The sequence below is a fragment of the Protopterus annectens genome, chromosome 6.part0, assembly GCF_019279795.1.
Source record: "Protopterus annectens isolate FY-2018-M chromosome 6.part0, PAN1.0, whole genome shotgun sequence".
Lineage (NCBI taxonomy): Eukaryota > Metazoa > Chordata > Ceratodontiformes > Protopteridae > Protopterus > Protopterus annectens.
The window spans coordinates 636068587-636092818 of NC_056737.1; the positions used below are offsets into that span (position 1 = coordinate 636068587).

General features: G+C 36.0%; 1 protein-coding gene across 3 annotated transcripts in view; it reads left to right on the plus strand.

Moving 5' to 3' along the window:
- FRMD6 (FERM domain containing 6) overlaps positions 1-18341 on the plus strand; it is a 429650-nt gene extending 411309 nt beyond the window's left edge. For all 3 annotated transcript variants that reach the window (XM_044074323.1, XM_044074321.1, XM_044074322.1), the window contains exons 13-14: positions 1899-1990; positions 15347-18341. In XM_044074323.1, the coding sequence (XP_043930258.1) occupies positions 1899-1990; positions 15347-15631 (377 nt within the window). In that variant the 3' untranslated portion in view covers positions 15632-18341. The remainder of the gene's footprint in view (positions 1-1898; positions 1991-15346) is intronic.
- The last annotated feature ends 5891 nt before the right edge of the window (positions 18342-24232 follow it).

Here is a 24232-nt window from a genome sequence, read left to right on the forward strand (position 1 = left end):
AAATTAATCCCTAACATATCCCCCCACATAATCCTTAGCTACCTCTTTACTAACATACTCCACCATATAGGTGCCCAAAGAACTCGGGGACAAACCTTGGTTAGGTTGCACAGCTAGGCTTATAAAGACCCTGGTGGTTGTTAGGTTAATATAAACCAATGAACCTATAAGACCAGGAATTTTCAATCTTGACATATTCTGTCTTTTGCCAGTCACTTCTGCATTCAAACAGCTAATTGTTCGAACATGTGAATGACACCTATACATATACAGTAATGCTGTCCTAAAGGTGCTAGTTGGGTGGTCATTAAATGGATGTTTAAAAGAGTGAATGCATTATTTTTACTATAACAAAACTGTGCATGAGTGTGTAGCTATTTATAGCTTGTCACTGACCGACACCCTCTGGCTGTGTTTTCAGTATTACGCCAAGCAATCTTGCTCTTGCTGCTGGTATGCCCTGTTCTAAATCTGAGAAGTACAAGTATTTTTGAAACAGTGTTCTTTCTTTCTTCTAGATGTCAGAAAGGGTAATAAATTCAGTAGTTCTGTATTATATAGATGGATTTGCTTGTATAAAAATTCTATGGCTTGAGTCATTCAATATCTTTCGATTCTTGATCGGATCTACTGCTTTTATTTCAAGCCTAATTTATAAGGCAGGTCCCATTATGGCTACCCTTTACTTAGCTGTTACTTTCTTACAGTAATTTACAGTGACTGATACTCTGTGTGTAACCACCCCAGCAACAGAGCATTTGGAATCTAGAGTTTCCCTATCTTCATACTGTTTGATTAGTCCTGTAAATAGTGCACCCTTCCTTTGAAACACCACTTATTAACCTTTTTGTTATTCGATTCCATGCTGATTTTCACCTTGCCCTTATATAATATTTTTTTTTTATCCCACAAGTTATATTTTACTTCATTGATCTGTGGGATGAACTAAATGGATTCATAAGGAAACATTCAGACTGTCACAATAACATGCAAGTGGAAACAAATTGACACACGTGCATTTGCATGCAGGCACAAACACAAATGCACATGCACACAACTGCATACACACGCACACACACGCGCACATGCACACACACACACACACACACACACACACACTCTTACTCTGTTCCTTTCTCTGTTTCTTATCCAGAACTAATGTGAATCATTTTGGGGAAGCATCAAGACAATACAGTGGTGGCAGACCCTGTTCTGCAATGCACATGGCTGTCACGTTTCAGCTGATTTGCTTCACATCATTATAGGACTTAATTTCTACAAAATTTAAAGCCCTTTTGCACATAAGATTCAAACTAAATTGGGAAGTCAGTGATACTGAGATCCTTCCCTTGTTGATTACTGACATATGGAGCAGTTAGCCGTGTAAAAACAAGCTTGTTCCTCCAGCTATGAGCTGTGAACTGGTGAGTGTTTAACATTCTGCAGACTGTGTAGTATAATACGATGAACATACATGGGTTGTTTTATGTATGTAAAATGCCATGAATAAGTGATTGTTTTTGTTAAATTTTTTACTGCAAGATTGTGTGGTACTGATTATCAGCAATTTTTGTCTGTGTACTTGTTTTTAATGTATGTGAATTTGTTTTATATGAAAAACTGTACAAAAATTTAGAATAAATAATTTCCCTTCCTTCACATACCCTACCTCATATTAATGGTATATGTATACAATGTAGTCTTTTTAAAACATAACTAGTACATCATGAGTACCTACCTACACCTATGGTCTCAACTACAAGCCTCACACAGTATATTCTGTAGATGGTATTTTTTTATATGTAGCAAATGATAAAAAGTTTTATGACATTGACTATCACACAGATATAACTGTCTATTTTCCAGCCTCACACCTTATCTTTTTTCTTCTTTGCTAGGATTAATTGTGAAAGAGTTGAGTTCATCAACATCCAGCTCTTCTGAAACAGTAGTGAAACGTTATGGCCAGAGCATCGACTCTTTAACACAGGTAATTTGAAATGTTAATAAAAAGCTGCTTTTATACTTAAAAGACATAGAATACCCAGGGAGAATTATTTGACTTAAGTGTAGAAGTACAGTAATGCATAATGTTTTTTATAGTATTGTTTGCATACATCAATAAGTCAGTGAACTGATAACTTGGCATTTAAAGGAAAACTGCACACAAAACCTGAAAATACATATATTTTTCAGTATATCTTGAACTTTTTTGTATTAGTAATGTCTGTGTAACAAAGTAGGTGGTTGTTATTATTTTCTTGTTTGCTGTACCCAAATATGCCCTGGAAGATGGCTGCCATGGGAAGCGTGATTTTGTTTTACAGTGAATGCCTTTGCGTTTCTGATGTCATTTTAGAGGGACAGACATGTAAGGATCATTTACTGCAGTTTTCTGTCTCAGCAGCTAATGACAGTACTATGACTGCCTTCTTCTGGCTGCCAGCATCAATCTGCATTTTTAATTACTTTGATTCCTTAGATTTTCATTAGTGGCCATTTCTGCTACTGCAGTTTAATGAATGTTTGAATGACAGATTTGAAGATGTAGCTGGGTATATTGTTCTTTTCAAGGTAACAACTGTATTCAGTGCTGAAGTTTGACAAATCTGATCCTTGTGATTAATATGTGTTACTTTGGCTAAGATGGTTTATATTGCATTCACATATTTTAATAGACTGTGATTAGAGTCTCTGATGTTAATCTTTCCTTCCCCAACTCACTGACTTGTCTCAACCAAACACTTTATGCAATGCAAAAATGCTGTAATAAAACACCAGAAGAAGTGGGTACTTCTACAGAAAATACAGTATAGAAAAAATGCAAACTCAAATACTAACAGAAAATAAGAAGGGCAAGATAAAAATAGTGTACTTCTTTGTGGCACTCAGGGTTTGATTAAATGGAAAGGCGACTAATTTGTGTACAGATAAATAAACTGTGAGGTTTTTTTTTTTTTGCATCTGAAAACTAAACTTGAAAGCCTCGCTTTTGTTCAGACCAGGTTAAAATGTTTATCTGAGGTATGATGCTTGCAATTTATGACTGAGAAGGCAATTTAAATGCCATTGTTTGAGTCATTGTTTTCCAAATGGCTGTGTCATTGGAATAAGTGATCTTACCTAATTACTCTGCCACTCTCAGTAGACTTTGTGATGTAACAGGTAATGAAATGCAGGAAGAAAAGGAAAACAGAAATAAGTTTAGACATAAAACAAATGGAATCATTATTAAATTATGCTTTTTCTGTATGTGACGTCTGCAGTGTTGAATTATAGGGAAGGAAAATCACTTTAGGGAAAGAAAAATTTGTCATTTGAGTGGAGTTCTCCTACAAATTACCATAAAATATTGGAACCAAGGTCCCAGTGCATAAAGAGAGCACAACACAAACCAACACTGTATGGATAACTTAATTTTAATGAACTGAGTTTAGAACATTATCCCATCGAAAAGGGACTTCTTCAGAAATGAAATTACAGCACTCTACAATCCATATTTAAATTACCACCAATTGCAAGGAACACATAGATCACACAATCACATTAAAAACTTTCCATCAGTTTAAAAAAACATTATGAAAAACATAGTGTAATGAATGTAAACGTACATTAAACATAGGACTAGATTAAAATGCTCATAGTTATCATTATAAAAACTAATCATTATTTGGCTGAACATAGTTTTAGGACACTAGACATGGAAATGTAATCATTCAACCCTGGCTTCTTACTGGAATTTAATCTGGTTTGCCAGGTTAATTCCCTGAATTCCAATCTAGATTCCCATGCTCCACCTCTAATGTCTTTAGGTACTTCTTCTAATACCACAAACTTAAATTTCTCAGTGTTGTCTTTACACCCTGAACAGGTAGCCTGGTAATGTGTTGTAACTATGCTTATTCGTAAGACTGGAAACTTTATGCCTGCCTCCTTACTCTTCAGTTGTTAACAGAGGTTTTGAAGAAGGAGTAGGTTTGGGGCAGGAGTCAGAATGTTTGATCTGGTATGATTTCCCAGTGGGTGAGCATGACATTTGTTCTGGCTATTGAACCATGATTTTTGGTGGTCTGGTGATACCATCCTTAACTTATCATTGCTGGCAAAATCACTGGTGTCATATCTGTGGGTTTAGTCAAGGCATCTGATTTGGGTGGTTTATGCCATACCCCTCAATCTGCAGTGTGGTCTTAATTGTTTATGATGATCCTTTGTTCTACTTCTGTAGTTGGCAGAGGTCTTTTAGAAACATTTGATGTTATAGATATAACCACTACTGTAGTTTGCAAAATTGTGTATCTGTGACTCTCCTTTTATTAACACATTAGCAGTCTGACCTGGGATTCTGCAGCTATTTTTGTTGTTCCGAGCACATGCTAGCCAGGAACTTTGCTGATGCTTGTAAATGGTTTAGGTGTATTTTTGTGTACTTACTGTAACAAAACCAAAGTTATTAGTCATTCACTACTCATAAGTTTGTCTTTGTTTCACCTGCTTTAGGCATCTCCTTTCTAGATGGTACATACCTTGAGATTGTTTAATTCCTTAAGTCTTTTATTGTTTGGCTTGTTCCAACATTCGTGTTTAAGTGGTGCTTGGACTTGTGCTCAACCAGACTACATCAGCAGTATGGAATGTGCCACAATTCAGTCTGTTTCAAGGGTCATGAATCAAGAGAAGCCACTGAGTGTTTAGTGTGGAATTCTCCTAACTTCTGGTACAACCACGGATAACTTCACAGCCACTGCTGATCAAAAGTACCAACACTTTTATTATTGGCTCCTGCTAGGAAATAATGACGCTCTGTTCTTAAGAGGGTTGGCTGATATTTTTTTTATTACTAGCTCTGGAAGAGAATGCAGATACTTTGTGCTTAAGAGGGTCATTTGACTCTCTGTTAAGGACTATGTAGACAGGGCTTTCTGTTTCATATTGGTTTGTCACTTAATCACTTTTGATACGTGTCATTCTGGGCCAAGAATTGACATCAGAGAAAATGCCAGGTCACTATAAACCTGTGATGTTCCTTAACAGCCTTCTTTACATCTGCCAGCTCCTTAGACCTACAGACTATTGAGAGGTGAGCTGTGCCTGGCATACAAGACACCCTTGGATCCTGCTCTCATGGACCTTTTGCACATCCAGAAAACTAGTAGCATCAGAACTTTTCAGTCTTGCTTGCAGCGTACACAGGACATGGTAGAGGGACAGATATGTGTCTCAGAGTATTCTCTTCCTCTTGAACAGGCTTCCCATCTGTGTGTAGCAGAGTTCTTCCCTAACTCTATTTAAGCATAACCTGGACCAGTGGATGGGAAATTAGAAGTTCACTCCAGATCTAGCACCTATACCTCTAATGGACACAGGCAGTCTGTAAATTATAAAATAGAACCAACAGCTAGTAATCCACAGGAAATTTATTTTAAAACACACTCTGACGTCTCGGCTCCACAAGCCTTCAAGGAGTATAACATTCACAAAAAGTTGCCTGCCTATATACACCTATCAATTATACAACTAATTATACAATTAAACATAATTGCTCACTTTCAATAAAATATTACACAAAAAAACTCCAATTAATTTCATTGTTTAACCCCTTAGGGGACAAAGTACCAAACTTTAAAATATAAGTCGACTCTTTAAAAAGCAATTTATTTTTTAATTCATTTTCATCACAGTATGTATAGATTTTCTCCAAAACTTTACCTTTCAGACTAGCGTCCATAGAAAATTTGATAGTGGACTACAATATATAAGGGCAGATAGTTGCCATCCGCCCCATACTATTCACTCCATGCCCTTTGGGGAATTTATTCGTAGTTTTAAACTATGTAATAATGAATTTGATTATAAAAGGGAAATGTGCAATACAATCAACATATTTAAAATGAGAGGTTGTGATTAAGAATTATTGGAAGAATGTTGGAATTAGTTTTTAAAAGAATATATTTTATAGCCTACTGTTAAGAGATGTATACAAAGATATAAAATAAATAATAAAATTCAAAAACAGGAAGACATATTTTACTACCACATTTAGTAGTTTTAGTGTCATAGTTAAAACATGATTAATGTATTATTGGGAGTATATTTATGTATAAATGATCCATGTTTGCACAAATTAGGGGCCCCTATTATGTCATTCAGGAGAGGTAGAAACCTTAGAGATTTACTAGTGAAAACCAAGTTGGTAGCCCCCTCTATGGGAATACAAAGTAATATAAAATAATTAGGGACCATTGGTTGTAAAAAGTTTAAAGCTTGTAACTTTATTCAATATTTTAGTAAAATCACTGGTTTATTGTTTGAGATTAAAGATGTTTTTTGTTGTAGTACTGAAGGCATTGTGTATGCCCTAAAATGTCCTTGCAACAAGTTCTATATTGGAGAAACAAAAAGACCATTTAAAACTAGATTATTAGAACATGTTAGGGACATATTTAATAAGAGGGAGGAAAGTGCAATAGCTGTGCACTTTTAATAAATTTCATAACGACAATATTAATGGTTTGAAAGGTACAGTTTTGGAGAAAATCTATACATAGTGTGATGAAAATGAATTAAAAAATAAATTGCTTTTTAAAGAGTCAACCTATATTTTAAAGTTTGGTACTTTGTACCCTAAGGGATTAAACAATGAAATTAATTGGAGGTTTTTGTGTAATATTTTATTGAAAGTGAGCAATTATGTTTAATTGTATAATTAATTGTATAACTGCTAGGTGTATATAGGCAGGCAACTTTTTGTGAATGTTATACTCCTTGAAGGCTTGTGGAGCCGAGACGTCAGTGTGTATTTTAAAATAAATTTTCTGTGGATTACTAGCTGGTGGTTCTATTGTCTACTTTGGTGCTTTCTACAGTCTGTAAATTATACCCTAGTTTACATATAGCTCTTAACTTCTAAGGCTCAAAAAACTGTGAGATACATGGCTAGACCTATAAAGGTCCCAGTGGCCTTTAGCCTAGTGTACATCTATGATCCTATGATATATCCTTTTCTTACTTCCTATACAAAGAACATACTGTCACAAAATGTCAAAGAACCTACTATTAACTTTTTTTTGATAGGTTAAGCACTTTGTTACAGAAGTGTATCTGATAGAAGATATGATAAATCAAGTGAAGAGATACAGTTTGTCCAGAAGTCACTTTAACTGAACACATGCACCAGGGCATATTGGTGTGATATATTTTTCTAGACCCTACCTTGTTAATCCACATTTCCTGCCTGTTGGCAGTGTGATTGCACTACTGTGTTCTATTAGTTCTAAATATACCTTTTTTTTTTTTTTTTTTTTTTTAACTCTTCTTCTCTTCTACATTACACACATAACTTTGAAATTTTTTTTTTCTGGTTGAAACTATGTATATGCATGCATGATATTTTTTATATGGAGAGAGAGAGAGAAGGAAAAGGCAAGACTGCAGTTCAGAACAGCAAAAGACTTGGAAAAGTATGTCAGTATGCAAAAAGTCAGGTAGTAAAAGAATATGCAAAATTTCATTGTGTTATATAAGTGTACAGTCTACCTGGGAGTGACTGTTGATTTTAATAAAGACTTACTGTTTAAATGTGTGTTTAATGAAGAGTGAACCGGCTCATACTCAGTGGGTGGGACTGGGTTTAGTACTTTTATATACTTATACTTTTTTCTTTTATGACTCAACAACCCTTACCTTCTTGTTTCTCACTTCCTTACCTCTCACCTCACACCTGCAAACTGTGCAGCACCTGTGCAGGCAAGTAAGTCATTTACAAAGCACTTTGGGTAAGTAAAACTGGGGTGACAAGGGAAAAAGGGGTGGGTGAAAAAACTGCAAAACTACTCTGCAGAACAAGCAGATTAGTTTTGTAGAATTAGAGATCCTTTGCATCCTCTTTTCAATAAAATGAAACTCTGATGCAACGTCAATCTTGATGCAGCATCAAATCTTTATGTTTAATCATAATTTTACTCTTTTTTTACTTTTTTATGTTTGTTTAATTTGATGATTCATTTGAATTTGTGAAAGAAATTTGTACAATGTTTGTTGTTGTTGTTTAAGCTGTGTTACAGTTGTGTATTTTATTTTTTTTTTCAGTTTGCCTTTTCTGAATGGCTTTGCATGGTTTTTTGTTTCTTTTTTTTTTTTTTTTCTTTTTTAAACAGATACATCTCTCCATTTAAATAAGACAGTTTTCATTTGTCCATTTGGGTTTTTTCTTTTTATTTTTTTGTGGTTCTTATTAAAGTAATAACTTTAAAAAGTAATTGCAGCGTGTGACTTATTAGCTTGTGTGTGGGGTGGAGTTGTCTGGGGTGGTATACACAGGTATGAACATGGGAGTGGGGGAAGGTGGGTTGTGGTGTGTGTTAGAAAAGTCTGGAAGGAGTGTTGTGGACAGTATGGACAGTATAGGGGGTGGAGGAACCTATAGGGGGCCAGAGTGTAACAGGCACTTTATTCAGTTAGTTTAGACACAGTGTGGCACAGTTACACAGTTAAAACACACAGTGCATACAGACATTTTGTGGATGGTTAGCACTGGCATTTGTAGATTTGCTTGTAGAACAGGTCATCAAAGCCCATTCAGACAGTAATGGTAATGACAGACAAGATGAGCTTATAATGAAAAGAACTGCAACTTACCCCTGAATATTGTTGATTTTGGAAGTACTTATATTAGCTGAGGGGGCAGGGACATAGCTGCCTGCATCAAAGGTGCCGGGGCCTTAATTCCCGAGTAATAGCTTTAAAATCTTTTGTTGGAAACTTGTATTTTCTGTCATGCTCAGGTAACTTGGCTTCAATTAACAGATCAGCATGTGGACATAAAATAACTTTGAGCAGGCTTTGGGGATTTGACATGTCACACCAGGGAAGAGGGATTTTCAAAGTAGGTAACTTGTGGAATAGGCAGTATCCAATAGTTAATAGCATGTATAGTAGCACATTAACAGTATTGTTAATGGCCTAAAGTCCTTGTATCGACTTTGGCTATATTTGCACTACATTTTTTTTACCCTTCTGCTGTGTTTCCTGCATTCTGTTCTTATCTTCCATCCGAAGTAGTTTTATTCCAGGAAATGTTAAAATATAACAGCATGCAGACCAAGGTCCCACATTAATTTAAACAGAGACTTTAAAACATTTACATTTTTATTCATAGTTGTGCTTTATCTTCCATCTGGTAGTTACTTTTTGTTACTCTGCACTGATGAAGGAAATAAGGGACTCACTGTTCACCAGTCATAATAATAGAAAACTGAAAAGTTAAACTGGAATTTACTTTTGACAGAACTTTCCCAACTTTTGTTCTGGGTATTTTCACAGCTGGTTAGCCTCCATCTGTTTTGTGGTATGTGAACTTCAAAAGTGAGAATCCAGCAAATTAATTAGAGCACTAGGTTTATTCAAGAAAACCTCTTTACTCAATCCTACAAAATGAAACATTACTGAAAAAGGATCACATAGTTTCCCTTGCCAGGGGCATTCCTTATCTGATCTGCTTTGAAGTAGCTAAAAACATCTTTAATTTGGCATCCGTAGTGTGAGCTTCCAGCAGAAAATAAAAAATCAGGGGCCGAGCATACTTTGTTTTATCTTAGCTGACGTGCAGACAATGTACTCTGTTTTGCTTTATCTTAGCTGAAGTACTGACAATAGCAGAAGCCTGTGTTATCAGCCATCCATTTACATTCTGTTTATCAAATTGCCAGAAAAATAGCCACTTCTTGGAATATATCAGAACTCTGGCAAGTGCAGTCCTATGAAGAGTAAAGGAAACAAGGCTCTTCATAACCTACATTTTCTGTATAGTTTACCAGGTACATTCACCTGCCAGTATAACGCTTAACCTCTTACAGCAAGAAATCTGGGCAAAGCCTTAAATAATAGGGGCACAAAGACCCAAAAATATGGACAGATCTTAAATATTGCTCTTACAAACTCAGAAAGTTGCTAGGATAACATGATTTTTGTTAGTATGCATTTTCTGAAAGATATGAAGTCTAAAACTCAAATATGTCATTATTTTGTCCTTCAGTCCTCATATTTGTCAGAAAACCACAAATTTTATGAGGAGCAGACCTAAAATATGAGTAAAAAATTTGGGCATTCTATGAAAATTTGGACAGTTGAGAGGTATGCCTACCAATGTAACTGTAAAATATCAAAAATGACTGCAGTTAATCAGAGTCATACAAGAACAATAAGTCTGATTCCTTCAACCTACAAGGCAAACAGCAGCAGAATATTTTCCTCCTGTTCTTTTTTTTTCTCTCGTTTCACTTCTGCTAAACAATTTGCTTTTCTTTAGCAGTTCCTCTGTCATCTATGATATGTACAGCTTGTGAGCTTTGTTTCAGCCCAACTGCAAACACAATGCAGAGTGAGTAACATGCAGCAAAACTTCCATGTTGGTTTCTAGATCGTTGTTTAATCTGACAATGAACAGCGACAGTGACCTAATTCCATAAAGCCAGTAGGGTCGCTGCCATCAAGGTATAGTTGTTGAACTCACACTGTCAGCAGCTTATAAACACTTTAAAAATGTTTTTAATATGACTGATCTTGGAATCCCCTTCCCATGATGACCTGGCTCTTTTTTACGTCTTTATTAAGCATGACATTCTTTTTAAAAAGTGACAACAAACCATAATAACATGTCCTTTATTATTTTCATTCAGTATACATATACTCTTTTCTTTTTATGAATTTTCATTGACTCCATCACATATATTGCTCACTTCCTAACTCCCTAACTCCTGCTCGTCAGCATTATTTCTCTATGTATTGTTGTCACAAATTCCATTTATTCATATGTAACTTGCTACTTTTCATTTCCAAAAATCTCACCTTCCTTTCTTTTATCTCCTTTATAATATTTAATACTTCTGTTATAGATGTTTACATTTTATTTTTAATGTCTTTATTAAACATGACATTGATACATTGATTCTCAGCTAGAGCATCTTCTGTGTGGAGACATGCGTGAATGGGCGTACCTTCATTGAAGGTTGTGCGTCAGAGCTGGCAACTCGGCACGTAAAAATCTACTGCCAATCATTAGCGAACCGGAGTTCCGCTGTGGCGACCCCTAACTGGGAAAAGCCGAAAGAAACAACAACAACATTAAACATGACATTATTTTCAAAAGTGACAACAAACCATAATAAAGTTCCTTTATTAAAAACATTTTAAAGTGTGCTGCTTCTTTGGCAGTCAAGCCATTAATCTTAGTAACTTACTATGTCTGTGAAGTACAGATTCTATATCCCAGCTCAAAAGAATAATTTCCCTAGTTACAACTATTTACACCCCCAACATTTCTGACAAAGTATTCTGTAGGGGAATTTTTAAAATCTATCAACTCATTTCATTCCCAGGTAACATGCTTCCAATCACCCCTCTTTCTGTCTTTCCCATTACACCTGAAGCATTTTCTATCTACCTAGGGAAAACTCTTCTTGTGGTATAAAAATGCATAAGCAAACACTTCCAAGCAAAACTCCTAAATTTTCTGGACGTTACTGCATACTTAGGAGCAGTACAGATGTCCTCCCATTGTTCCTCTGTATACTGCCTTTCCATTCTCTCTTCCCAATCTTTTCTAACCTTCTTTCATTGATTCTTATAGTCATGCAATATTTTATATGCCCTATTATTTATGTATTTATTTACTTTTTGGTAACCAGGTAGGTAGACAGGTCTAAAGGCCTTTCTCAGCCATGATACAGTCTCAAAGGCAATAAACAGTGCAAGTAAACATAAGTTATACACTGTAGATATATATGATAGATGGTTAGGGTTACAGAGATGAAAAACTTTAGACAGTTCTTATACGGTTACTATACTGTTCTTATAAAGTAAAACCTTATATAATTTCTATGCATTTCTAACAAGTAGCAGGTATACACTAGATTTTATCAATTTACATCAGTTGCAGAACAGTTTGGCTACAATAAATTGCTTCTTAAAGTTTTACAACTGAATTTTCTTGAAAAGAAAAATTAAACTGGAAGCTAATTAAAAAATAAAATAAAAAACTAGAGGTTACAGAGACAGGCTTGGAGACTAAGAGAATACAAGAGTAAGAAGATTTAAATGGCAAAGGAAAACAGTCGACAGACCATAAGCATTTTTCAATTTTAACCCTTTTAAATAGTTTTACCATTATCTCCAAAGCATTTACAAGTAACTTCCTGTAAGAGGTGCTCAGAAAAGGACTTTGTAAACTTAGTAAGACTACCTTGATACCTAGTTTCAGCTAGTAATTTGTTCAAGAGATCAAGGCCTGTTCATGATAAGGTTTGTTCATGATTGACTGCTTTAAATGGAAGACAGTTGAGTGATATAAAGTTGCTTTTGAATTCCTTCACTAGTACGACTGTCCCTTAATTGGCAATTTTCTTTTCTGAGGGGTCAGTAGCTATCATTTAGAATTTTACATACTAAAATGCATATAAGTGGCACTTTCAGTAATGGCTAGCCAAGTTAGGTCATTAAAAGGTTGCACTAGCGTACATGGGTGTTAGCAAGTAGGGCAAAAATAAAATACTGATAAAATACTGCTTAAGGGCAAGTTCATATCTGCTGCACACACATTTTTCAAGAGCTCTGTCATGTCTCTCTCTTCATATAGTCCAAGGAGGTATATCTCAATTCATTTTCAGGGTGGTGCAGTGGTGCAGCGGTTAATGTTGTTGCCTCACAGCAAGAGGTTCTCCTGGTACAATTCTCGGCTGGGGTGCCTTATGTGCGGAGTTTGCATGTTCTCCCTGTGTTCACGTGGGTTTCTTCCGGATACTCCGTTTTCCTCCCACAATCCAAAGACATGCATCTAGAGCATTTCTCCCCGGGCCTCTGCTGAAAATATGCTCTGTCCTAATCGGACTTTCCCCGTCAACAAAATGATAAATAAATAAATAAAGTTTACACCCACATATATTATGACTGTGTCTTATGTATGCATGATGTAGTGAATCCTGATGCCTTAGGCAATTGACCATGACTGTCTCTTTGCGCAGCCTGGTGTGAGGTGCATTGGTGTGTCTCATAATGGATTTATGCATGGCAAGGATATTGGTGTGTTTGGTGGTTTGCCTTATGGGGTTTTAGACTGAGTCTGTGCGACTTATAGTGGCCGCTTCCTTTGATAGACATTTCTGAAGTTGCTGAGTATACTTGCTTCTTGAGTTACATTTAGGAGACCTCTGTGGTTTAAGTAAGTTACTTCCTACAGCCTCAGGATATGTACAATTATGTGTTTGGTCTGAGTTGTGTGAAACTGGTTTAGTGTGGTGATTTGTGCTGCAGACAGCCTTGTTATTTGTAGTGGCTTAGCGTAAGAGTTTTGCCTCTGATAACATTATAGAGCTACATCTCTTAAACATTGTGGCAGATTGTTTAATTAGTAAGTGATTGCCCTTGAACATGAAAAAAATTGCAACATTGTCTCAGGATGGTCATTTCAACCAAGCTGGCTACAGAGACATTTGAAAAGTATAACTCCTTGGTTCCAGTGGCTTACTACTGTGAGCTGGAGGGGGAGTAGATGCCTGCTTGATTAGGACTTGCTTAACTGGAGTGCTGTCTGTTTATTATGAGCAATCTAATATGAGAAATCCAAGTCTAAACATGAAGACGAAAGAGGCACTTCACACAACTACTGACTATTAAGTAAGTACAAGTAGAGTTTATGAGTTACATTATGTGGATAAAGATGTAGGCAACTTATGATATTAGAGAAATACAAAAAAAAAAAATACAAACAAACCCATTGGCCAATAGCAAAACAGCAAGTATATTTTGAATATCCTTATCATTTTTTCACCCTGTTTAGAACATTAAAGACTACTGTTCCTTAATCACATACAGCAATTTATGTCTGGATTTGTGGAATTAAACCATTGCTTTCTGTTGGTTCTGCTGTTAATGCTTCAAGTAAATTCAGTATCAAGGTGCAATCTTAGTTTTACAAATACTGCAAAAGGCATTACACATTTCAGGTTGTCTTTAGGGGCTCAGTTCAGAAGAAGGCACAGTCTATCAGCAAGTAATACATTTGACACATGGAGCCTTCTGAAAACCTACTGCTTTCTATTGCTAAGGTTACTGTTATTATATTTTACTGCTTAAATAAAGCAGTATCAATAGCTACTGAACTGACTATGCAGGCTATTCCACTGTGACATCCGTTGCTAAGTTACTGGGAGGATGCCAATGTTGTGAGAAACAGTAAGCAGGGCTTCCAATTCTTCCTACAGTTTGCTGACTTTAACAGGCTCCTGTTCCCCTAGTACCCTGAACAGGAAAATACGAGTATGCTAAAATGAATAACTGAATGAATGAAGATTTTGTTCCTTCTTTAGATATTCTACCATCTCATTATGAAGCATAAACATTTCTCTTAAAAACATGATGCAGTTCTCTTTGCAGGCACTTTGATAAAGTGTCATCTGTATTCTCCCAAGTTCCTTGTTAGAATGGCACTGAGTATCTTTCCAATGGCATTGAATGAATACTTTTTCACTGATGTTTAAGACTGAACTAAACGATACCTGATAAGTGTTTAACACTCCCTATCAGCCATCCATTCTAGCTCCCTTCTAGAATTCTGGCATTGCATCAGTCTAAGAATACTTTGGTCAGGCCACACAGATCAGTCTTTGATACCCATATACCTGAGTGCATCAAACACCTGATGACTGAGAGACAACTCTTATTAGATGTATTTGTTTTTATTTTGCAGTCATTGGTGGTATAATTATGTTACTGATAGCAGGCAGGCCACAATATAATAAAAGAGCAGTTCTTTTCCTCAGTATGCTTGTTTCCAAGGTAACAGGTCCACCTTTACCACCTTGCTTTTTTCCTTAATTCATCATGCAGTTGTTTTGCTTTTGTCTTTCAGGTAATGTTTTTCAGATTGTTTTGTATTATTTGCTCTTGTCAACTCTCATGTAAATACCATGCTTAGTACACCATAGCTTGTTATTAGAAATAAAAGAAAATTTGATAGTAGTTAATTGTAATTATGTTTTACATTAATCATAATGCATTGATAGGCAAAACCATGGTATCCAGCTCAATTAAACCTCCTTTTCCAAAATTATTATTTTTGTGCTGGTTTCTTTGACATGGATTATTTGTTCGTACCATGCACTGATGCTCCTTGCAACTTTTGCGGAATGTTGGAGATTAATATCTACAGACAAATATAGATATAGATAGATAGCATAACGTATATGTATTGTAAGCTAAAGATAGCTATGATGCATCATGGTGGAGAAAGGATATGGTGTTAATGTTACAACAATGCAATGTTATTAATCATTTATGGCCTTTTATTTTGCAGAATGTGAGCAGAAAACCAAAGACATCTACTGACAGACATAGCCAGAGTCTGGACGATATTCGTCTTTACCAAAAAGACTTTCTGCAGATAGCAGGCCTGTGTCAAGAAACTGCACAAAGTTACACATTTGGCTGCCCTCATGAGATGGATGAAGGTAGCCTTTACTGTAATGGATGCCTACCAGAACAATGTATTAACATCCATGAATCCTATCCAGTTAAGCGAACCAATAAGTACTTCTCTCTAGATCTTACGAACAATGACGTTCCCGAGTTTGTAGTCTAAACCATGCAAACTTTGATTGACCTTGGCTGCCTACATTATCCACAAAGATATTCTTAACTCATTTCCAGTATGCTGAACAGCTTTTTTCAGTGCCATGACGTTTTAATTGCCACGTCAGAAATGTAAGGGAAACACAGGAATGCTTGCACTTAAAGCATCACATGTAATGATGGCTCCACTACAGAGGATCTAGGAGATATGAGAGCTGGCAACCATATTGTCAACTAAACCAGCTGTTCCTTACAAAGGAACTTCAACCATTAATTAAACATGATGATATATGCATAATGCATCAGTCTCTGAATGAAATAACCTCCCAATATATTTCGAAAACAAGGACTGTTTATGGTAACCATGTACTACTGTGTTTTGCTTGTGTTTTAAGTTCTGAGGATTTCAGGAACTAGATGCAAATTGTTAAGCTCTTCAATGGAAACAAAAGCCTTTGGATGCAATCTTCTATATTAGAAAGCCAAAGAAATAAACAATTATGGACACAAAGAGTAGAGAAGCAATAAAGATGTGTTCAGCAGAAAGCTATGCATGCAATATTTTTCATGGTAAGAACTGATGTTTCTTACTGACACAGGCATTGTAGAACATTGGATGCAATTAGAATATGTTGCTTTGCATTTTGGAATCATTAGTCCTGCAGTTCTAAGCAATAGGCATACTGAAGGCAAACCATACATAAGACCAGTGGATTATTATGCATAATGCATAACTGAATGATTGTTAATTTAGTCCCATCTCCGTACAGCACAATGTAACAGCTGAAAGCATCATTTTGGAACCTTCTTGAACTATATTTCATCTACAGGTGGAATTACATGTGATATTAGAAAATCAAGTTACTAAGATGTTTTGTCATGGGAGTTTTCCAGTGCCAACATATATTTTTACCTCACATATTTCTGCCTACAAATTTATAGATCAAATCCACAGACCATTTCAGTTTTACATACAAGTCTAGTGTAGATTTGCTGATAATGTACCTCCTAGACTGGTATGGTGTAGTTAATTTGGACAAACTGGAAATGGAAGTTTTTTCATGCATATCTAAGGAACGAATCATTATTTCTTCCACTTAAGAATAGTATATGTGCGCTTGTGACCCATTTGTATGAAAATGTGGGCACAAGTAATCTTTTACAGCAAAGACAATCAAACTTTCTTCCATAAGTACTACCATAGAAGAAAGACTTCAAGTTAATGAGCCTCTTTCAGGCTCATGTACATGTATGTAATGTACATACACAATTTTTAATTTCAAGATGTTGAAAAACAGTCTTCTCTTTTACTGACAATGCATCTCATTTGTATTTTAATAATAGGAGTTCTTTAGAAAATTTCAGATAAATTCACCAAACAAGTTACATCTTCACGTACGGTGCATTATTAGCAATAAAAGAATAAATAGCAGAACATTCAAATATTGCTCATTGGGCATATTTACAAAAGGAGTAATGTAAACATTAGAATCTGTGCTATATTGTCTATTTTGCTAAATGGTTTGCTAGAACTATATAGAATTTTATAAAACATAGTTGCCTGTATTTTGCTATAAATGTTTTTTTCTAACTGGAGTATTTTAAAAATATGAATATTCTTTTATGAACAAAATTTATGTTAATATTTTTATAGACTGTTATTTTGGAATCATTTACAAAAAGATATGCTTCGCTGGTGTGGTATATCTAGATCAGTATTATTGGTACAAGGAGGCAGTATTAATGTGGTAAATTGTGACTGCTACGTGGAAGGCAGGGCTGCTTAAAATGTATAACTCCCAAGAGATATTTGGGGGTTAAGTGGAAACATTTGAACTAGAATGATAAAAGTTAATTTTCATATCCATCTTACTTTGTGGTCATTCCATTGTGGTGTTTCTGCTCTGTGAATATGCATAATGGCCAGTGAAACATTATGAAGATGATTTTTTGTGAATAGATGGTAAAGTCTAAACACGTATTCTTCAAACTTACTTGTCTTCCTTCACAAATAAGCCATAATATGAATTCTACATTTTTTTCTTGCTGGCAAAATACTGTGGTGCCAAATAGTTAATGATTCTAGCACTCTACTTTCTCATAATACTGACTTTATAGCTTTTGAGACGATACTAAACTCAAACATGTTTTCTGCTTAAGTTTTATATTTTTGTCCTACATAAGTCACATGAATTCATTACTTAGAAATATTTGTAATAAAGTAATGCATTTTTCTTTTTTTCCTCCATAAAAGCATTTATAATTTTAATATTAAATGAAGTTGTATCATAAGTAATATATATTCTAAATGACTTCCTTGCTGTTTTGTAAATAAACTGTAGTAAATCGTGGGTTCTGCTTTTAATGACGGTGCCATACAATCTGTCACAGTATGCGCAAATTGTTCACTCTTTTCATTGCAGCCTCTGCTCACTCTGAGGATGTTATTTATTCTGCATTTGTACAAGATCCATAGTAGAGTACCTTGCTGATATGATGTTAACAAGCTTATGCTACGTGCATTGGGACTGTTTGGTAACTATGGAAACTATGCCTACACAGTTTGTGTACAGCCCTTTCTGTGAAAGGACTTTTTTCTCTCTGTTAAGATATATATGTATGTTTATACATTTTGTAAGACGTATAGATAGATTCGAAGTTGTGTGCCATTCATGGTACCCTTTTGCTATTACAATAAATGTACAATTATCTCAGTAAAACAGTGTCATCTTTCCTGCTGATTTTCATTTCTTGTCACTGCCGTAGATGAAACCAATTCTATGATTTAATAATTTGCATTTATTGTTAATTTCCAGTGAACTTTCACTTAGTTGTAACTTAGCTGATATGAGTAATACAGTGATGGCTTTTCTGAATATTCTGAAGAAGAACAATTTTCTTCAGAGCTCATATGTACACATGATTTTTTTTCTTTCAATTAAACTACCTTTGTCTAATGTGTCACAGTAGAATGCTGTGTGTTGTAACCTGTATGCTTGTGTTAAACACCAAAAGAAATGCTTTTGTTTACAGTCTTACAGACTTGGTTGCTATTCTACTGTAAGAAAAGAAAACAGAGCAAATGCTTCTGTCTCCTGCTGTAGCTGAGCGACAAACCTATTCAATCACCCAGAAACATTTAAGGGTAAGTGGCGCACAGGAGTGATTACATTTCTTTGTCCCATCAGTAAACTCTATGAACTCAAAGTGGTAACATTGTTAAATGTGAACAAAATACAAAAAAATTAAGGAAGATGGGGGCATAGTTCATAAAGTGAAGTGGAAATCTTAGTTGAATTAGAGTACAATATTTTTCTTCATGGATCAAGTTGTTGTTATTGTTGTTGTGTCTTTCGACTTTTCCCGGTTAGGGGTCGCCACAGCGGAACTCTGGTCCACTAATGATTGGCAGTTGATTTTTATGTGCCAAGTTGCCAGCCCTGACACACAACCTTCAACGAAGTATGCCCATTCATGCATGTCTCCACGCAAAAACGCTCTAGTTGAGAGTCGAACCGGACAGCGTCTTACTGTGAGGCGACAACGCTACCGCAGTACCACAAGTATGCTTACTAAATCCTATCATAGTACTAGGTTGTAAAACAGGAGTGAAACCCTTAGTTGTTTTAAACAGGCAGAAAATGTCAGGAAAGGCAGACAACTGATTGTATCTGAATATCAGCTGTGAACTAATATTTGACTTAAGCTTGGACTGTGCTTTTGTATTTTAGTGATCAGTATGAAGTACCAATCATACCACCATAAAGCTGCCACTGGTAAATGAACATAACCTTTTTTAACACAGCTACCCTTGACATCTCTATGATGTTACTGAATAAATTTAGCAATACGTTGTATTAGCACACTGTATGTAAGTACTCTGCAGGACAGCACGGGGGGAGTAATATCTACACTGAGAACTGCACATGAAATTTGCTGGATTATTCTTGTGTATAGTAATATCAAAACAAAACATCTTTATGGGTGTCAGCATTTAATAATTGCTTGAAATGAGGCGTCATATTAAGTGGATTATATAATGTGTATATAGATTTGGAGGAGAACATCTAGCTAACTACTAAGTGGATGGAATTGGGAAGATTGCAACTGGAGACTGGAATATATAAATATATATATATATATATATATATATATATATATATATATATATATATATATATACAGTGGATATAAAAAGTTTACACACACCTGTTAAAATGCTAGGTTTTTGTGACATAAAAAAATGAGACCACAATAAATGATTTCAAAACTTTTCCAGCCTTTAATCTGACCTATAACCTGTACAATTCAATTGAAAAACAAACAAATCTGTTAGGGGAAAAATATAAAAAAATTAAAAAAACATACAATAGGCTGGATGCATACGTGTGCACACCCTTAAACTAATACCTTGTTGTATGTGCACACCCTTAAACTAATACTTTGTTGAAGCACCCTTTGATTTAATTACAGCATTCAGTCTTTTGGGTATTTGGAGCAGTTTATAATTCCCTCCACCTTGACTAAAGCCCCAGATCCAGCTGAAGAAAAGCAACCCCAAAGCATGATACTATCACCACCATGCTTCACCGTGGGGTGGTGTTCTTTTGGTGCTGCGAAGTGTTGTTTTTGTGCCAAACGTACCTTCTGGAATTGTGGCCAAAAATTTCAGCCTTGATCTCATCAGCCCATAACACATTTTCCCACATGAATGCAAAAGAACAAGAATGTGGTGTAGATAATTGGTTCAACCAACAACTGAACAAAAGTAAACCAAAAACAAAAGAGGATTACCCAAACCACAGCAGGCAGCAAATAAAAAAAAAATATTTTTATTTGCTGCCTGCTGTGGTTTGTTCGTCCTCTTTTGTTTTTGGTTTACATTTTCCCACATGCTTTTGGCAAACTTCATGTATTGTTTTGAAAATTTTAGCTGGGCCTGGATGTTTTTCTGTGTAAGAAAAGGCTTTTGTCTTGCAACCCTACCCCATAGTCCAGACATATGGAGAATATGGGAGATTGTTGTCACATGTAGTACACAACCGATACTTACCAGAAAATTCCTGCAGCTCCTTCAGTGTTGCTTTAGGTCTCTCGGCAGCCTTCCTGACCAGTTTTCGTCTTGTCTTTTCATCAATTTTGGAGAGGCATCCAGTTCTTTGCAGCATCACCGTTGTCCCATATTTTCTCCACTTTTTGATGACTGTCTTCCATTGTATATTCAATGCTGTGGACAGTTTTTTGTACCCTTCTCCTGACTGATACCTTTCAACAATGAGATCCCTTTGATGCTTTGTAACCTCTCTGCAAACCATGGCTTTTGCTGTACCAGACAATTGGATAAATGTCAGGAAAATCCTACTAGGACAGCTAAATTTTATTTGAGGTTAATCAGAGTCTCTTTAACTGAGGGGAGGTATGTACCCAAGTAGACTGAATGTTGCAATTAAATCAAAGGGTGCTTCAACAAAGTATTAGTTTAAGGGTGTGCACACACAACAAAGTATTAGTTTAAGTGTGTGCACACTTATGCAACCAGCATATTGTACATTTTTTATTTTTTATATTTTTTCCCCTAACAGTTTGTTTTTCAATTGAATTGTACAGGATATATGTCACATTAAAGGTGGGAAAAGTTTTGAAATGATTTATTGTGGCCTCATTTTTTTATGTCACAAAAACCTGGCATTTTAACAGGGGTGTGTAAACATTTTATATCTACTGTATATATGTACATGTATGTATACACAAACACACACACACACACACACACACACACACACACACACACACACACACACACACACACACACACAAATAATTTCTGTTACAAAGTCTGAGCGTTTTGCAAATAAACCACATCACAACCACACTCTAAAGAGACAATGGTTTATCTTCTTCATATATTGAAAAAATTTGTAGTAATTGTTTTTACATTTGCTAGCTCTACTAACATTTATAAATGCTTCTAGTCAAAAGCCTCTTATTTTTTTAAGGTTCCTTGAAGCAGAAAATCCTTTGATCACTCTGCCTTTTTTATACCGGTGACACCCACCCTGTCCATTTAGGCTTTCAAATATGGGCTAAAACTCTGTTCGCTCCATAGTGTCTTTTTAGCAATGCCAACCTGATAAACCTTCTAACATAGCAAAACCAGCCCAGGATAATCTAAAGGTATTACGTCAGGAGTCTAAACAAAAAACTCTACTCCCTGCAAGATCTCTTCACCTTGGAGAACATAGACATTTGTGTAGTTATGGAGACATGGTTTAATGGTTTAAAGCACCCCAGCTGATGTGGAGGACACCCCATTATTGTAAGGCTATAACAACTCTACACATTTAGAAAAGCTACTGCACAGGAAGGGACAAAAGATGGAAGTGTCTCAATAGTCATCAAAAACAGTCACACCAAAAGACTTTGCATGTCCGGCTCAGAATAAGCAAAGTCCCATACCATATTACTGCAAGCTATTGGTCCCTCTCCATGACAAAAGACAACCATACCACATACCTAAATGAACTGGAGTCACTCTGCATTGAATCCAACACTATACTCCTGGGTTAATTCAACTACCCCACTATAAACTAGAAAACATACTCAGCTCCCAATATGCATACCCATATATTCCTGGACTTTGTCAATACAAATGCTATGGACCAGCTAGTCTGTACACTCATAGAGGCACAAACGTCCTTGACCTAATCCTCACAAATTTGGAGGAACTTTGCACCCAGCCATGTGTAATGTCCTTTCTTTTCAAGTTGGACCATAAAGCTGTACCCTTTGAAATCAAACTAAAATTTGTGACCCCATCTAACTCTGAAACATTTAGGAATTATTCCAAAGCAAACCTTCTACTACTAAGTGATACCATGGCAAAATTTCAAGCCCCCTCCCCAAACTACATGGACACTGATGCCTGTGCAGAATTGTTCTCTAAAGACCCTATGGTATCATAAATATCTGCTTTAAGGCAGCCATACCCACCTGAAGTAAGCACAGGACTAACAAAGAACAAGTCACTCAAGTGGAATATCAATATCAACAAGACGTATAACAAAAGGAAGAAAATTATGGCCAAAATTAGGAGTGCAGTACTCAGTAAGGCAAGAAACCCCTCGTCAAACTAAATGGTCTTATCAAGTCCATCAAAGAAATTGTGGAATAAAGATAGTCTCACAGGCAGAGGACAACTACAAAGCCTTCTTCAGTTCTGCCTGTATCCTCAAAAGTGATACAAAACAGTGTGCTAAATCAGTTGAAAAAGGAACTACCCATATAGAGATGGAGGATATAGCAAACCACCTGGCTGATAAATTTAGTTCTAATTTCCCCCAACTTTTTCCGCAACACCTTTCTAGAGATACGCTCGATCATAATCTCCCAGGCTACCATTAGCAAACAAGTCTTCAATGACTATCCAAGTCAAAAAAACACTCCATATATGGGCCTAGATAATATCCTGGGATATCTCCTGAACAGCATGAAACACAGCCTATCAATGCTCTAAAATCACTATAAACTTTAGCCTCCTAACTGGCTTTGTGTCTAATGAATGGATGACTGCAACAAACATCTGTCTGCATAAGGGTGGAACATGTACTGACCTGGGTAACTACAGATGCATAAGTCTGACCAGCCCCATATGTAAAGCCATGGGAAGAATTATCATGGATGCTATAAATATGGACACTGTAAGTTTTCAGACGTGATCCAACAAAGTTTGGTTTCAGATTATGCCTACTTAATTAGGTAGAATTTTTTGTGAAAGTCACCAAAGTTTTAGACAATGGCAAAGTGGTACACACTCTGTATCTTTACCTGGCCAAAGCATGCAGCACTCTTCCCCATTTGAGCATTTTTTGCAAACTCACTAAACTAGGAGTTAATTCCTATGTCAACCATTGTATATCCAATTGTCTCACAGATAGGATACAGGAAGTTAGGATTAGGGATTCTAACTCCACAAAAAAGATCTGTCATTAGTGGAGTCCCACAGGGCTCAGTGCTGGCATTACTCCTTTTTGGCATCTAATTTTCTGAAGTCAGAGATAATGTCAAAGGTCTCTGTTTGACCAAGTTTGCAGATGACTTAAAGCTTGATGAAATTATTCACTCCCCTAAGGATACAGATGTCCTCCAAGTGAGCTTATCACAAACTAATAATTGGTGCCAGAGCCACGGTCTAAAACTGAATGCCAAAAAATGTATAATACACCCCAGGGAATTACCACATAAACAGTATGCCCCTAAGAGTAGGCCCAATGGTTAGGGACTTAGGAACATATGTGGAGAGTGACTTGGCCTTTGACCATCATGTGTCTGCTGTTGTAAGTGAATCATTCTATATTATGCAACTTATAAGCAAGGGTATGGCATCCAGGTCCAAGGATGTCACTGTTCCACTGTACTCAGTCCACATTAAGCCTGTTGTTGAGTTCAGTGCTCCCTTCAGTATCTACCTGACCAGACATATGCAACAATTTGAATGCCAACAGTTTCCTCACAAAAAGAATACAAGGCATTAACTACATGGAATAAGCAGGCCACCTCAAAGCCTAATACTTTACACTCAGTCTTCTGTAGATACTGAGATGTGATCTGTGCC